General features: G+C 43.0%; 1 protein-coding gene across 1 annotated transcript in view; it reads right to left on the reverse strand.

The window, feature by feature from the left end:
• LOC143285874 (sodium/hydrogen exchanger 8-like) overlaps window positions 1–17,212 on the reverse strand; it is a 30,119-nt gene extending 12,907 nt beyond the window's left edge. The window contains exons 1-7 of the mRNA XM_076593315.1: window positions 16,609–17,212; window positions 14,881–14,961; window positions 14,197–14,246; window positions 8,471–8,554; window positions 7,715–7,816; window positions 3,423–3,601; window positions 1,084–1,216 (exon numbers count right to left, since the gene is read on the reverse strand). Coding sequence (XP_076449430.1) covers window positions 1,084–1,216; window positions 3,423–3,601; window positions 7,715–7,816; window positions 8,471–8,554; window positions 14,197–14,246; window positions 14,881–14,961; window positions 16,609–16,897 — 918 coding nt within the window. The 5' untranslated portion in view covers window positions 16,898–17,212. The remainder of the gene's footprint in view (window positions 1–1,083; window positions 1,217–3,422; window positions 3,602–7,714; window positions 7,817–8,470; window positions 8,555–14,196; window positions 14,247–14,880; window positions 14,962–16,608) is intronic.
• Between the last annotated feature and the right edge of the window lie 250 nt (window positions 17,213–17,462).

Here is a 17,462-nt window from a genome sequence, read left to right on the forward strand (position 1 = left end):
CACTCCACAATCGAATGGTATGATTGGTCAGCCTGCCATGTGTGTCTTGCACACACGCTGACAGTCACTGACCGGTCGTCTGCTCGCGTGCCAGCCTGTTAGCAAAGCAGCCTCTTCTCAGAATGTTGTGAAGCGAACAAGGCAGCGACAGCAACGTTTTAGGGTTGCCAAAGTACTTGAAATGTTACAAACTGACATTGAAGAGGTGGATGATGACGAAGAAGAAAGCGAATTTAATGCAGAAAGCGAGCATGGGTATGGTGATTCAAGGTGAAAAATTGGCAATTTTCTACATATGGTAAAACTGTAAAAATAAGATGAGAAATTTGTTTTATATGTAATAGCTCAACACGTAATAAACCAGTTCTGAAAGTTTCATTTTCTTACTCTGTATTTTGTATTTTTTGTAATTTTTTTCCAAACCCTTACAAATGGGCCGTCTGTGGGGAAAAGCAAGGGAGAAAACTTGTCGTCCCGAGTGAGTTAACCACTCGGCTGTTGTGCCTGCCACATTATCTGGCTTCTTTGCATTTACTGCCTGGCTAGAACTTATGAACAACATGACTGGATTTGATTCAACATGTCCATGCAGTTTGTGCACTCATTGTGATCTGCAGCACACACGTACAGTTAGATATGCTTAGAGCCACAGGATAAGCATACATTATTAAACACATAACCACACTCTGCTAATCTTTCTCAAGGACTGACTAAGCGCATTGGGTTACGCTGCTGGTCAGGCATCTGCTTGGCAGATGTGGTGTGGCGTATATGGATTTGTCCGAACGCAGTGACGCCTCCTTGAGCTACTGAAACTGAAACTGTACACTGAAAGAATGATATGGATACTTATATAGTGCCCAACCTTGGTTGGAGACCAAGCTCTAAGGGCTTTACAAATATGGGGTCATTTGCACAACAGACTGCCTACCTGGGTAGAGCCGACTGATGGCTGCCATTGAGCGCCGACATGGATTGTGGTATCTTTAGTAAATGTGTGTATTTGATCTCCTGCGTGCGCATACATATGAAGGGGATTCAGGCACTAGCATTATTATCATTAATATTCAAAAAAAAGGATACCATGGCACTGATAAGGCCAAAGAGGACACCGATGGCGGCAGAGGCAAAAAACATGACGCAGAAGCGACCCACTGCCAGGAAGAATGCCGCCGCTCCACTGGCCGCTCCGGGCAACCGGAACTCCAGGATGGTTCTGGTGGAGTGAGACACCACAGTGAACAGCTGTGTGAGACTGCAAGATTGATGTGTTAGTCATTCACCAACACACACAAAAAAGAGTGGAATGGCAGCAGAACATACAAATAGTTGTGTGTAATTGCATGGCTGATGTGTTAGTCATTCACCAACAACAACAAAAAAAGAGTGGAATGACAGTAAAGCGAATGGATAATTGTGTGTGATTATATGCTTGATGTGTAAGTCATTCATCAACAAACAGACAATAAGAGAGAGAGAGGGGGAGGGACAGAGAGTCAGACAAAGATACAAAGAGACATAGAAAGATTGGTTGAAAGAGACAAAAAAAAGAGACAGAGACAGAGACACAGAAACAAAGAGAGACAGAAAGAGAGACAGACAGACTAACAGACTGACAGAGAGACACACAAGAGAGGCAGAGAGAGGATGATGGAGTGACAGAAGAATAAGGAATGGTGGGAGGTGGTGAAAAGTATGTGTCAAAATGAATAGGAGAAACACACACACACACACACACACACACACACACGAACATACACGCGCACACACACACACACCCACACACACATAATGAAAAAACTCAGATGAGGACATATTTTTATCTCTCTGACTGTGAGAAAGGCAAAATCAGTAAAGCAATCTGTACAGAGAGAAAACAAAATGCTCAAAGAAACAACAATAATGAAAAAGTACCCCACACTCACCCAACTCAATCAATAATCAACACACACACACACACACACAACACACAACCCCTAATCAACACACACACACACACACACACACAGACATAACACACAACCCCTGATCAACACACACACACACACACAACACACAACCCCTAACCAACACACACACACACACACATGTACACACACAAACCACCACCCCTACACACACACCGCACACTCCCCCAGCTTCCTCTTCACCCACACCCAATTCCCCCTCCTCTGCCACCCCCTACCCACCCATCCACCCCCACCAACCCTCACAGCAAACACTGACAACAACCAACCAGCCTAACAACCAAACCAAAACCAAAACCACCCACCTGGTGAAGACGATGGAGACAGCATCGTTGAGTACGCTCTTCCACCCCATTTCTCCCTCCCCTCCCACCCCCCCAAATCCCCCCCAACACACACACACTCCCAACCCTCACAGCAAACTGACAACAACCAACCAGCCTAACAACCAAACCAAAACCACCCACCTGGTGAGGACGATGGAGACAGCGTCGTTGAGCACACTCTTCCACCCCATTTCTCCCTCCCCTCCCACCCCCCAAATCCCCCCACACACACACACACACACACTCCCAACCCTCATAGCAAACTGACAAAAGCCTACCTAACAACCAAACCAAACCACACACATGGTGAGGATGATAAGAGATGGCGTCGTTGAGCACGCTCTCCCACCCCCATTCCCCCTCCCCTCCCACACCCTACCCACCCACCCATCCACCCCCACCACCCCTCACACAAACTAACAACAACCAACCAGCCTAACAACCAAACCAAACCACCCACGTGGTGAGGGCGATGGAGACTGCGTCATTGAGCACGCTCTCCCACCCCCATTTCCCCCTCCCCTCCCACTGCCCCTCCCTCAACCCCCCTCACACAAACTAACAACCAACCAGCCTCACAACCAAACAAAACCAAACCACCCACGTGCTGAGGACAAGGAAGACAGTGTCGTTGAACATGCTCTCCCACCCCTATTCCCCCTCCCCTCCTCCCCTCCCACCCCCTACCTTCCCACCCACCCACCCAACCACACCAACACCCCTAACAGCAAACTAGCAACAAACATACAGCCTAACAACCAAACAAAACAAAACCACCCACATGGTGAGGACGATGGAGATGGTGCCGTCAAGCACGCTCTCCAACCCCCATTCCCCCTCCCCTCCTACCCTCCACCCACCCACACCCCCCCACCAACCCTCACAGCAAACTAACAACAACCAACCAGCCTAACAACCAAGCCAAACCAAACACCCACCTGGTGAGGACAATGAATACAGCATTGTTGAGCATGCTCTCCCACCGCCATTCCCCCCTCCCTTCCCACCCCCTACCCACTCACCCACCTACACCCCGCCCCCACCCCACCCCACCTCCCCAGCCCTCACAAACTAACAAAACCCTGCATAACTAACAACAACCAACCAGCCTAACAACCAAACCACCCACGTGGTGAGGACGATGGAGACAGCGTCGTTGAGCACGCTCTCCCCGAAGACCAGCATGTAGAGGATGGGGTCCACATCCAGAGCCTGGAAGATGGCCAGCGTGGCCACGGGGTCCACCGCCGAGATCAGCGACCCAAAGGCAAAGCTCTCAATCATGCTCAGCTGGTACGCCACTTTCGCCTGCACCAGGGGAAAAAAACACCTCTCCAGTTACAGTTTCAGTTTAGCTCATTCTATTGTTAACTCATATGATAATAATAATGGATAGTTATATAGCACATTGTCCAGAAATCTGCTCTAGGTGCTTCACAAAAACACTTTTGTTTACATAGCACATTACATCAATGTTACGTACACAAACCAAAATGTGACTAACAAACTAAACACACACACACACACACACACACACATACTCGTTCCATGATTACTTCCCCTGTAGACCAGGTACGAGTATTCTCACACCAACACACTATTCTGATTTAGTTTATTCTTGCTTGGTACAGGTGGCATTCTAAACTGAACCGCTTGAGGATTCTGGAAGCATGACAACAAAGCTTTGTCTGACCGATTAAATCAACCATTCTCCGTCAATTTTCACTGTTTTAGTGAACCACCCTGTATTTTCTGCAATGGTTTCATGTAGTGCTGGTCCAGAGGAGTTGTAGAAGGCATGTAGCTATGGTGTAGAATGAGTTAACCCTTTGAGCCCTGACCACCGCTTTACCGGTGGCGGGGAGGGGTGGCATAATGCCTGGCCACCGGTTGAACGGTGCGTAAACACTTGTGTCATGTTTTGCTATCGGTTGTCTTATATTTGAAGAGCCAATCAGAAAAACCGTAATATTCTGACGTCAGCGAACGTAGTACCAACATTGCCGCACCTTTTCACTGTGTTTTGTGCATGTGCTTTGGATAAAAAAAGATCGATTTCTACCATGAAGCGTGCAGAGTCTCAACCTGACACGCCTCCTTTTGATCAACTGATTCTGCATGCTCAGATTCATTTTCAACATCACTATCTGTAGCAAAATCATCCGATTCGAATTCCACCTCACTATCAGAGTAATCATTCTCATACTCTACTTCCGATAAATCATCAAGCATATCAATTACTTGCTGCGTTGTGTACAGTTATTTTCTCACACATTTTGTCCCTGATTTCTGCCCTGACGGACCAGGTTGAGACTCTGCACGCTTCACGTGTTTAGGTACCGCTCAACCAGTGGCTGGGCATTATGTCATTTTTCTCTGCCACCGGTAAAGCAGTGGTCAGGGCTAGAAGGGTTTAATACTAATTATTTGCAAATTTTGGCTCAGGAGCTCAGGCAGAAGGGTTAAAATTGCTCAGGAACTCAGGGCTCAAAGGGTTAAAGGCAGTGTTAAAGCGTGTGCACTGGTCATCAGACTGATCCACATCTGCTGCTAAACCAAAAAATAATGGAGCAGATGCATGACCTTCAAACAAAAAAAATCCAGTGCATTGCTGGTCTCACCTTGAGTGCCTACCTTTAGTCTGTATAACAAAAAAAATTTTTCAATGAAATAAAATAAGAAAATAATACATTAAAATGTAAGCTATATTAAGTTACGTTTTGGTCTAAAGTTTGAAATCCACTGCAGGCAATACTGTATTGTACTGTTGTTGTTTTTTTCTCATGATAGATTTTTCAGTGTGAAATTAAGGCTGAGGGCAGCAAGTCATCAATGTATAGCACCAGTCATATTTTTTCTTCTTTTTTTTTCTGTCTGCAAGTGTATGCACCAGTACACAGCAACAGATGCAGATACATATACACACAGAGAGACATACACAAACGCAATATGTCAACACACACAACAGTGACCTATTTTCACTGATACATTCAGTAACAGGTGATCTATTAGTACACAATGACATAACAGCAGCTGGTCTCACTGATGTCTCTTTTTCAGTCAACAGAACAAGTAGACTGCCGATGCTTTCAAGGGACGGGCAACCAGTGGCTGGCCAAGAGGCATAATGCAGGTTGGGGCATTTTCAAAGTTATTTGAACCAACAAAATAAAACCACTTTCTGTTCATTTTTGTTCTTGATTTTTTTGCAGCTCCATTATCTGCACCAATTCAGCAGCATTAGCCCATGCTGCTAATTCCACCTCCACCCCACCCCCCCACCCCCCCCCGGCCCCACCCCCATCCATGAGTCTACATAACAGCCAAGATAACTATCATGCTGCTATGGAGGCCCATACAGGTTTGGGACTTCAGAAAATAATAGAATATGTTTTTATTACCAAGTGTAATAGGGTCACAAGGAATATTGGGGGCGGGGGGGATGGTTGGAATGAGATAGTACAGTACAGTCTTTGTGACAGTCTTTGTGACAAGGCAGTGCTGTATGCTTTCTCTCATATTGTATCCCGGCTCAAGAGATACAGACACCTGCAGTGCAGCTCAGGAAACTTGAGCGACACTCCCAAAGATACATCCGTCAAGTGGATGACCTTGGTCTGTGAGGTCCCAGTCTTCCCATTAGAGAGCCCACAGCACACTCCGTGCTGGGAGTAGCTGGCCACGGGCTGAAGATCCCCACATCTGATGGGGTTTGAACCTGCATCCTCCCAGTTATCAGTCTGTGATGCTAACCACTTTGCTACTGAGAGCTGTATGTGTGGAGGGGTGCGGGTGTGTGTTTGTGCTTCGTCTTTTTTTTTATGTGTGTGCATGTTATGTTCAGCCTCTTTGGTTAAACTGGAGTAAATCAATAAAGATGTCCAATGTCACCTAAAATATTTGCAGTTTTTGTGTTAAAACATTAAGCATCTTACATTTAGTTTTAATATATAAAAAGCAAACATTATTCAATATGTGTTTTCTATATCACTTATGCTACACTGATAAATTCAGATGTATGAACACAGTTCCTCTTTATCTTAATCATTCATTCCCCGACACAGGTTTTAACGTGCGTGTGTAACTGTATTCTTCTTTCAGAACTCACTCACTCCTTATCTTAATCATTCATTCCCCGACACAGGTTTTAACGTGCGTGTGAAACTGTATTCTTCTTTCAGAACTCACTCAGCTGCCCCTGTATGCATTCTTAATTCATAGCTCAACTCACCTGCCGCAAATTGTGTGTACTATTCATTCATAACTTACTCTCATCTGCTCTGTGTGTAGTTCTGATCCATAATCACACACATGCCCATGTCTGTATTTTTAATCCATAACTCATTCACCTGCCAATAACTGAGTGTATCTTGAATTCATAATGCACACGCCTGCCCCTGTGTGTATTTTTAATTCATAACTCACTAACCTGACCCTAATTGTGTATTTTTAATCCACAACTCACTTGCCTGCCCTAAACATTGTTTTTATCCATAACTCACTCACTTGCCCCTAACTGTGTATTTTTAATCCATAACTCTCACATCTCCCCCTGCACGTATTTATAATCTGTAACTCACTTACCTGCCCCTAACTGTGTATTGTCAGTTCATAATTCACTCACCTGCCCCTGTGTGCATTTTCAATCCATAACTCACAACCCCCCCCCCCCCCCCCCCCCACCTCTCTTGTGTGTATTTTTAATTCACAACTTACTAACATGCCCGTATAATGTGTATATTTTAATCAATGACTCACTCACCTGCCCCTAAATGTGTGTATTTTTTTATTTCATAACTCACACATCTCCCCCTGTGTGTTTTTTTTAATCCATAACTCACTAACCTGCTCCAAAATGTGTGTATTTCTAATCCACAGGTCTCACATCCACCTCTAACCGTGTGTGTTTTTAATTCATAGCTCACTCACCTGCCCCTAACTGTGTGTATTTGTAAGCCATAAATCACACATGCCCCTGATTGTGTATATTTGTAAGGCATAAATCACTCACATGCCCCCAACAGTGTATATTTGTAAGCCATAAATCACTCACCTTCCCCTAGCTGTGTTATTTGTAATCCATAACTAACTCACCTGCCCCTAACCATGTGTATTTGTAATCCTTAACTCACTCACCTGCCCCTAACTGTGTGTATTTTTAATCCATAACTCACTTACCTGCCCCTAAACATGTGTACTTTAAATCCATAACTCGCACATCTGCCTCTGTGTGTAATTTCAATCCATAACTCACAACCCCCACCCCCCCACCCCCCGTGTCTATTTCTAATCAACAACTCACTTATCTGCTCCTAACCATTTGTATTGTAACCAATAAGTCACACACCTTCCCATGTGTATTTGTAACCCACAAGTCACACACCTCCCCATGTGTGTATTTGTAATCCACAACTCACTCACCTGACCCAGCAGGTAGACACCCCCGCCCACCACCACGGCGGAAATGGCCGTGCCGAACACAGCAAACACCAAAATGGAGCCAATGTTCTGGAAGAAATTGCCCTGAAACAAGACCACACCCCATTATCGTCTTGCACAGCAGTCACAGGGTTAAGCAAGTTGAAGTTCTGCATTTGTGGGCTCAGCTCCTTACGTTCACTTGTTGAAATCTACAAACGTAACCCTGCCTATTAGGCAGCCATACTCTGTTTTCAGGAGATGAACAATATTTCTTTATGAGTCAATGTATGTCATTGTTTACGCACCTTTACGTTCACTTGTTGAAATCTACAAACGTAACCCTGCCTTTTAGGCAGCCATACTCTGTTTTCAGGAGATGAACAATATTTCTTTATGAGTCAATGTATGTCATTGTTTACGCACCTTTACGTTCACTTGTTGAAATCTACAAACGTAACCCTGCCTTTTAGGCAGCCATACTCTGTTTTCAGGAGATGAACAATATTTCTTTATGAGTCAGTGTATGTCATTGTTAACGCACCTTCACCTGTATAAATCTACAAATGTAACCCCTGCCCTTTGGACAGCTAGTAAGTTTTCAACGGGTGAACATTATGTCTTTATGAGTCAATGTGTATCAGTGTTTACGAACATTCACATGCACAGATCAACAAATGTAACCCTGCCTTTAAAAAAACAAAAACAAACATACTCCATTTCTGGGACCTTTATCGGTCGATGTATATCAGCATTTACCTTGTGCAAGTTGTAGCCCGACTCAAAGATGATGGGGGGAAGGAGAACAATGAAGAACACAGTGGGAGGAAAGGCCTCTTCATTCTGAAAAAAAAAAAAAAAAAAAAAAAATCATATATATAAATTCTGAAATATACTTCAGACATAGAAGCATAACAAAAAGTATGTTCTTCTGTGTATAAGTGCTGTCTAATGACAGATGGAGAAACAAGTGTACAAGGTGTGGGACACAGCTGTTCAGCATGTGCTGTAGTGTAAAGCTGACAGCTTGCTGATAACCATCAGCATCATACTTGGCCATCTTGTGCCCTGGGGTTGTTCACAGACTGGTCTTTCTTCTCTGAGTTGGGGGGCAGGGGGTGGGGGGGCAGGGGTTGTGGTGTGTGTGTGTGTGTGGAGGGGGGGTAGTGTTGGTGTGGATGTGTAAGTTTGTAAGTGTGTGTTTTATCTTCAGTTTAACGTCTATTCACTATAAGTGTTTTTAGACGGAAAGGAGTAAAGAAGTGGATAAAGGAAAGGGAATGCATGTGAATATTAGTGTAAAAAAGTATTCATGTTATGTATCAGAGGAAAAGTATATTATAAGAAAAAGGTCGAAAGAGATTGTGGTGTGTACTGAATGAGGTGTCATGGGAAGGAGAATATGTATATGCATATCAACAAGTATTAACCTACAACAATGTAAATATAAATAACAACATTAATTATGATACATCAAAGGAGGATACCAACTGGACTGGTGTTTAAAATTTCCGAAAACATTCTAAGCAATGAATAATCATTCAAAATCAAGTGTGTGTGTGTGTGTGTGTGTGTGTGTGTGTGTGTGTGTGTGGTGTAGTGTGAATGTGTGTTAGTATGTGTGTGTGTGTTTACGTCTCCATTTCCTGACTTGCCTTCCATCTCTCTTTTCCTCTGCCCCCCCCCCCCCCCCCCCCCCCACACCCCCTTCCTTTTTCATTTCCCAATTTCGTTTCCTCTTTCTCTTTGTTTTAGCCTGTCTTGTCTTAAGGCAAGAATCAGTTCATACTGAACATAAGTGTGTGTGCACAGTAGTGCATGGATGTGTGTGAGTATACGCACATGCATGCACATGTGTTTTTGTGCGTGTATGTACCCATGCATGTGTGCATGACAGCATGAGCATTTACATGCCTGCACATGAGTATGTCTTTGACTGAATCAAGCGCACACATGCATTCACACGTCTATCCTGCAGCTTGGCGAAACCACACACAGATCAACAATTGCACAATTGCCATCGGTGAAAGCCCACTCACCAGCTGTCACACACACATTCACACACACACACACACACACACACACACATACACACCCACACACATTCACACACACACACACAGACACACAAACACATACACACCCACACACATTCACACACACACACACACACACACACACACACATAGACACCCACACACACACACACACACACACACAGTGGTAAATTGTGGCGACTGCCTGATACTGGTTCATCACGTCTGGTGGTTTGTTGCACAACTGCCTGCTGATGAGGTTTGTCATGCCTGTTGGGGGGTGATGGTCTTTATTAACCCCTTTACAGCCAATGATCAGTATGCTCGTCGATGAAGGGCTGTCGCATCATGGATGTACGATTCAGCTCTTATATGTCGACATTCTGAAATGGGACTTCTACTTCTTAAATGGGACTTCTTCTTAAATGGGACTTCTCAACTTCTTAAATGGGACTTAATGGGACTTCAAGTTCGTAAATGGGACTTCTTCTTCTTAAATGGGACTTCAACTTCTTCCTCTTGGAACTGCATTACTTCTGCTCAGCAGAATGAATTACACTGCTGAAAAGTATATTTAAAAACAAAACAAAAAAAGAAGTAACAACTGCCCTTCAAACTTTTGCCACACTTATGTCACCTCACCAAGGTTCAGCAGTCATAGGGTTAACAAAAGTCTTCCTTTCCCTTCCCATCTTCTGCCCTTAGCAAAGCAGGTATTTTTTTAAATGATGACCAAAACCTCTCTCTGTACTGCAAATTCTGGCTGCTGTATTTCCTAATCACACAGCATTACCATAATCCAGCACCAATTTTCGTTTCCCCACTTCTGTTTTTTGTTAGGTTGTTGGTTTTTTTGTTGTTGTATATATCTGTTTAGTAATTTGATTAAGTGGGTGAGTTTTTTATCAGTGTGTTTTAATGGATGTGAGCGCCTAGAGAAGGGCTGCTTTTTCTGTGTGCAAACGTTTGCCAGGGACAATTATTTTATGACCTTCATGCACATAAATCATATGGAGCACATAAAACCTCCACCTATGGTACCACCCAAAAGAGGCAGCGTTAAAACTAACGTCCTCGATACCCAAAATCATCACATACTGTCAAAACTAATTCATGTCTATATTTCTGTCACACCTGACAGTAGAACCTGCCATTATATTATTAATGTCTGACGCTTTACACTGGACTGGTGGTGAGGTTCTGTGTGCGAACCTTACTTCTACTTTTTTTCTTCATTTTTTTTTTTAAGTCATCAGAGTGTGTTGGCATTATGTGAGTATATATGTATGAGAGAGAGAGAGAGAGACAGAGAGAGTGTGGGGGGGGTGGAGGGAGGAGGGGGTGTGCATGTGCATGCGCATGTTACTACTACTGATGGTGATGGTAACAATAATCAGTGATACTGATGGTAATAACACAAAAAAGTAACACACTGATAAAAACAACAATAACATAAAAATGGTGATGACAATGAACCAAATAATCAATAACATCAACAACCACAACAAAACAGAACAAATACAGCACACACCCAAACCCTTGCAACAGCCCCCTTTCATTTCCGTGGGTGGTTGACTGACATTATTGATTTTCATTTCCAACACACATGATCACACAATTCCATGTGCTGTGCGTGGCTACAGGTCATCACCTGTTGTTAGAAGGGGCTGTTAGCGAGGGGAAATTCAAATTCAAAGTCCAACAGGTGTGACGTGTATTACCTTGTCCTGAAAGCTTGTCACCGAACAAAGCCACCTGCTGTCCGTGCATTGATGTCTGTGTCTGTCTGTTGGTCTGGCTTTCTGTTTCACACAATGTGAAACACGCTGATGACAGCTGGTGCCGTGTTAGGTGTGTGTTGAGGTCTGTGTGTGTGTGTGTGTGTGTGTGTGTGTGTGCGTGCGTGTGCGTGTGTGCTGTAATGACTAGGCACTAATGTAGCGATTATGCTGGTTTAAAAATGTAATTTTTTCATGTGTCTATGTAGTTCCAGAATTAATCAACTGCCTGCCGAGTCAACCGAATGCATTCTAACTCTTTCATTTGAGACCCTTTTAGAATAAAATCCTGCATCTATTATCCACTGTCTTCCCACCACAAGGCAATCTGGGATTCTCTTCATGCTAGTAGTACCTTTCCCAGATTCTGTGACAGATAACTTCCTTCTTCCCAGTTTACTCAAAATCTCAACTTCAGAAATTAGAGACTAAAACTAAAAGAAACAGAACTGTGTCTGTGAATGTTTTGTGTGAAAGATAGCACAAAAACATGACAAATGCCTCTGTGTGTGTGTGTGTGTGTGTGTGTGTGTGTGTGTGTGTGTGTGTGTTTGTGTGTGTACCTGTGAGTATGGAAGCATGTGTGGATGCAAACAAGTTTGCTGAATATGGCCCATTTTTGACTCACTTGTGTAAACAAAGTGAGTCTATGTTATAACACGGTGTTCGGTTGTCTGTGTGTGTGTGTGTGTGTGTGTGTGGCCGTGGTAAACTTTAACATTGCTATTTTCTCTGGAAATACTTAGTCTGCCAATACCAAATTTGTCTTAAACATAGAAGAAAAAAAATCTTAACAGTCATACGAATAATAGGTTGTACGTCTCCCAAATAAAGCCGTATTTCCGAATCATTGACAGTTTATTTCATTGATGTTCGTTCCATATTCCAAATACCGCTGTTACCCCTTTGCAGCTGCCCGACTGTCTGGTGAGAAGATGCCATGACGTCGTTTTTCTTGTTCTCAATTAAAAGCAAAGACATACACATTCTGGACAGAAAGCATACAGTGACACTAACTACATTATTGATGTGTTTACTGCAAATGAACATTCTAAAGTGGATACTGAATTAACTAGAATGAACAGAAAAGAAAATCTGAATCGACCATTTCACTGCCTTGTCTACACGGCACTGGTCAGTGCAGATCTTGACAAAACATGTTGCAAAGCCGTGTTTACAGTATATAAATGTTTTAAAGTGGATACTGAATTAACTAGAATGAACAGAAAAGAAAATTTTAATCAACCATTTCACTGCCTCGTCTACACGGCACTGGTCAGTGCAGATCTTGACAAAACATGTTGCAAAGCCGTGTTTACAGTATATGAATGTTTTAAAGTGGATACTGAATTAACTAGAATGAACAGAAAAAAGAAATTGAATGGACGGTGTCATAGTTTCTCAGTGAGTGGAAAGACAAGGTTGTCGAACACGGACCTCTCCAGATCTATAAAAATGGACACATATTGCAGTGTTTTTGAGGAGATGGGAACGTCTTTTTTACCTTGGACTTGAAAGAAATTTTTAAATGCTTGAGATATACCAAAATAACATGATTTAAACGGTGTTATGACTTTGATTGCCACTGTCGATTTATTCCACTAAAAGAACATGCTCAAATGATAATTTTTGAACGTCATCATTGAACCCGCGTCAGCACAGTGGATAAAACCACTCATTCTTGACCTAAACATCCATGTTTTGAACCTGCATTGAAGCCTTTCTTCTTTTTTTTCTTCTTTTCACGAAGCATTTTATAATTATAACGAACAGAGAACACATTTTCAACAAACTAATTTTCATAAGTTGTTTTTTTTTTCTTCTAGTAAGTCTTGAAGGCCTTGCCTTTCTTGGTATTCTTATTTCAATAATTTGCACTGTATGTGTATCCTTCATTTTCATCCTGTTTCAGTGTGTTTCCTTTTATGTTTATTTCTTAAATTCTATTTCATTTTTTTAATATCTCATATAAATGAAGGTAGGCTCTCAAGGCTTGACAAGAATGTTGGGTCCATGCATTGGTCAGGCATCTATTCCCTCTCCCCCACCCGCCATTTTGTGCCCCTATTAGCTGATATGATGAAGCATGTATGGATCTGCCCACATACTCTGATACTTCATTCCAATTGAAAATAAGTGTATAAATGTGTTAAAATAACAATGGTAATGATGAAAATAGTCACAGAAGTGTATATTTTGGAATAATTTTTCTTAGGATAATGGGATAATAATTTCATTTCATTTATTTTCTAGTGTATTTTGAAAAATATATATTTCTGCTGGTAATCTGAACACAAACATCTTTGCAGAACATAGCATCTGCATTGCTCAGAGAGTCAGCTGATCGAGTGCTGGACTCACATTCAGCTAGAATCAAAGCTGATGTTCTGGTGGTGTCCAGTGCCCTGCTTGACATGTCCTCAACCCCCTGACTGTCCTGGGATGGTTATCACTACTGACCACATCACCTGAAGTGTGTACTGACGTCAAAAATGAATGTAACTTCTTAATTAAATGAGATGGTGTGTGCCTCTGGTACATCTGTAAGGAAATAAGTCATGCAGCTAAATATCTGAAGACTGAGAAAAGTACAGACAAACTACCACAAACACACAACAAACGTAGATATTCTAGGGAGGGGGGTGGGGGGGGAGTTTTATCTAATTCATACCTTCCAGTTTCCAAACTTGAATATCTTCAGAATAAGACCAATGAAAGCCCCTGTAAGCATAAAGGCAGACAAGTTATTTATGACAACAATTTATAACAAACACACAAACATGAAAACAAAACAAAACTGAGATGAGAGAGAAGGAGGAAGAGAAACAGAGAGGAGTATGGGGAGGCAGAAGATGTGTGTGTGTGTGTGTGTATACACGTACATGTGTATACATATGAATGTCAGTACATGCTTATGTGTATGTGTCTGTGAATGAAAACGCATACATTTCAGCATGTAGCATGCATGCCTGTATGTGTGAACTCGCAGGCATGTGTGTGTGTGTGTGTGTGTGTGTGTGTGTGTGTGTGTGTGTGTGTGTGTGTGTGTGTGCATGCCTCTAGTTGTATTTAAGAACATGAGCAGAAGTCTGAAATGAATTCATCTCTGTGCGTCTAATTTCACCAATCATTTGTTCAAACAAAAACAGAAGTAAAATGTTGAAATTGAGTGAAATAAAGAGAGAGGTGGGTAAGGCCAGGGAGTGTGAGTGGCAAAGAAGGGAGGGAGGGAACGGGAGAGAAAGACAGAGTCGAAAGAGAGATGGGCAAACACAGAAACATGAGACAGAAAGAGATATACAGAGAGAGACAGAGACACAAAAACAGAGGCAGACACAGAGACAGGTGGACTCACCAATGAGAACAATGGCGATACTCTCCGGCAGATAATGGAACCGTGTCTGGATCAGCAAGTGTACCAGCAGAATGGAGATACCTGCCCACCACACACACATGCTGCCATCATGAATTCGGTTGTGTATCAATGCACATGCCTGCATGAGCAAATGCAATTAATTTTTAATTGTGAAGAGTGATACATGTAATTACATTCCCCATACCAAAAGGTCTACAAAAATCATAAATAATAAATTATCCTATTCTGGTATCAAAAATTTGGGGACCTATTTAAACCAACATTTTTGTGGGCTTTGCAATCCAGCCATAATTATGAGCAATGACATGTGGCATGTTGTGTGTGTGTGTGTGTGTGTGTGTGTGTGTGTGTGTGTTGTTGTTGTTGTTGTTGTTGTTGTTGTTTTGGTTATGTTTGTTTTTGGTGTTTTGTTGTTGTTTTTTCTTTAATGGCTGCCAGGCTAAAAACAAGAAGAGCAGCTCTATGATTGGCACAGGCAGACCCCTCAATTGCAGACGATTTTTGAACATGGAAAGATGGCCGCATGTTAGTTTTGTAACTGAATGAAGTGAATCGTATCAAAACTAAGCAAAATAATTCTCAGAATAAATATTCGAAAAACCACTAAATGTGGGTTTGAACATCTGCTAATGGAAACACCGTTTCATTTTCCATCAAAATACACGGTCATGTAGACATGCGAGAAAATCGCAACAGGTTCCCTTCACAATGAGCGTGCTTTGGATAGTAAAATGTCGAAGATTTGATCAAAACGACGTATTTCGCATCCAGATCTAAATAAAATTACCTTTGAACTAAAAAAAAAAAAAAAAAAATTTTTTTTTTAAAAACCAGCAAAAGGCGATTCACTCCTCCATTGATTCAGCAAAAGCCATAAACCGCTGCACCCATGTAGTCGTAACTTTACGTAACAAAAAGAGGCCAGTTTTGGACAATGGGAGATCTGGGAGCGAAAATAATTCATTTTGATCAAGAAAAGCCGGAAGTTCCGATGATTCACCCGCATTACGTGCATGAAAAAATAAGTCTGTTTTCTTTTCTTTTTCTTTCTTTTTTTTCAGGCCTAATCAGTGACATGCAACATGTATTGGTCAAACGCGCGAGCAGCTTTTCTCTCATTTGGACGTCCGTTCATGCGTAGTATGTGAATCACTTAGAACATTCCGGGTTTCCCGATGTGCTAAAAACGATATATTTTGCTCCAAGATCTAAATACCAATACCACCCGCAGTCATGAAGCGATTTGCCGCATTGTCAAAGTGAAAATTTCGTGGGTGGTGGGAGCGGAGAACACTGATGTAAAATTTATTGGTGTCAAATTTTTTTGGTGCGTAAGGTGACAAATGTATGCTGCGGTTCATAGCTTTTGCGAATCGACAGATGAGCGGATAGACTTTTGCACTCTGTGTGTGTGTGTGTGTGTGTGTGTTTCAGTTCAAAGGTTGTTGTGGAAATTAATATATATTGAACTGATCAAAACGACATATCTCGCTCCCAAATCTAAATACTTACATGCAGATTATATGAAATGTGGTGTGAGTCCCCACCACAAGAGTGCACAGGTTGCATTTCAATTGCGTGTCGATCAGAATATTGCTGAGGTAGGTGTGTGTGTGTGTGTGTGTGTGTGTGTGTGCGTGCGTGCGTGCGTGCGTGCGTGCACGCGCGCGTGTATGAGGGGTGAGGGGAACGGACTGCACCACTCACCCACGACAAGGATGATGAAGAAGATGGTCAGGCTGCTCTGGTGCTCCACCTCCGCGGCGTCTTTGTGGGGCAAGTCCTTGACCTCCGAGTCCTTGACCATCTTGCCGGAAGCGGGGACACCGCCAGCGGACACGGGCGAGTGCGGCGGGGGGACAATTCCAGAAGAGGAGGCGACGGCGGAGGAGGAGTTGAGGGAGCTGACGTTCCCCTGACTGAATTCCACCACCAGGAGCAGTCCCATGAAACCAAAGAGGCACGCCACGATCATCACCCCTTCCTGGGTCTCCATCTCCGTCAACTTCTGCAGGGAGGGGGAGGTGGGGGGAGGATGAGGGACAGTCAGATGCTAACAGGCATGTTCTCCAGGGTGACCTTGCCAGCCAGTCTGGCGCTAGTAACAGACATGTTTTCTGGTGATCTGGCTAAAAACACACAAGGCGTTAAAACACACCCTCTTCTCTGGTTGTTACCTTGTCTCCAGCGCCACTCACCACCATCACCCCTTCAAAGGCCTCCATGGCGTTCAGCGGGTACCCACCATCTGCGCTATGTCTTATTCGGCCGAGTTTGTTTCTCATATTCCTGGTGGAACAAAATAAGCTGGCTCGCTCAAAACCGCAGAAATGATTGGAATTTTCTTAGCGCCTTATGCATTAGCCGGAGCGAAGAGGATTAAGAAAGTTTGTGTTTCTCATATTACCTTGTGCAGATGTTCTTTGTTTTGTTTTGTTTTTCAGTGTTTTCGGGGAGAATGATATCTCTCAAGTAATGATCCGTTACCCAGTTTGCTGCGTCATCTGTTACTTTCGGTGTCCCCGGGAGGAAATTGGTCAAGCACCCTGTGCACGCGCCCT

The sequence above is a fragment of the Babylonia areolata genome, chromosome 9, assembly GCF_041734735.1.
Source record: "Babylonia areolata isolate BAREFJ2019XMU chromosome 9, ASM4173473v1, whole genome shotgun sequence".
Lineage (NCBI taxonomy): Eukaryota > Metazoa > Mollusca > Gastropoda > Neogastropoda > Buccinidae > Babylonia > Babylonia areolata.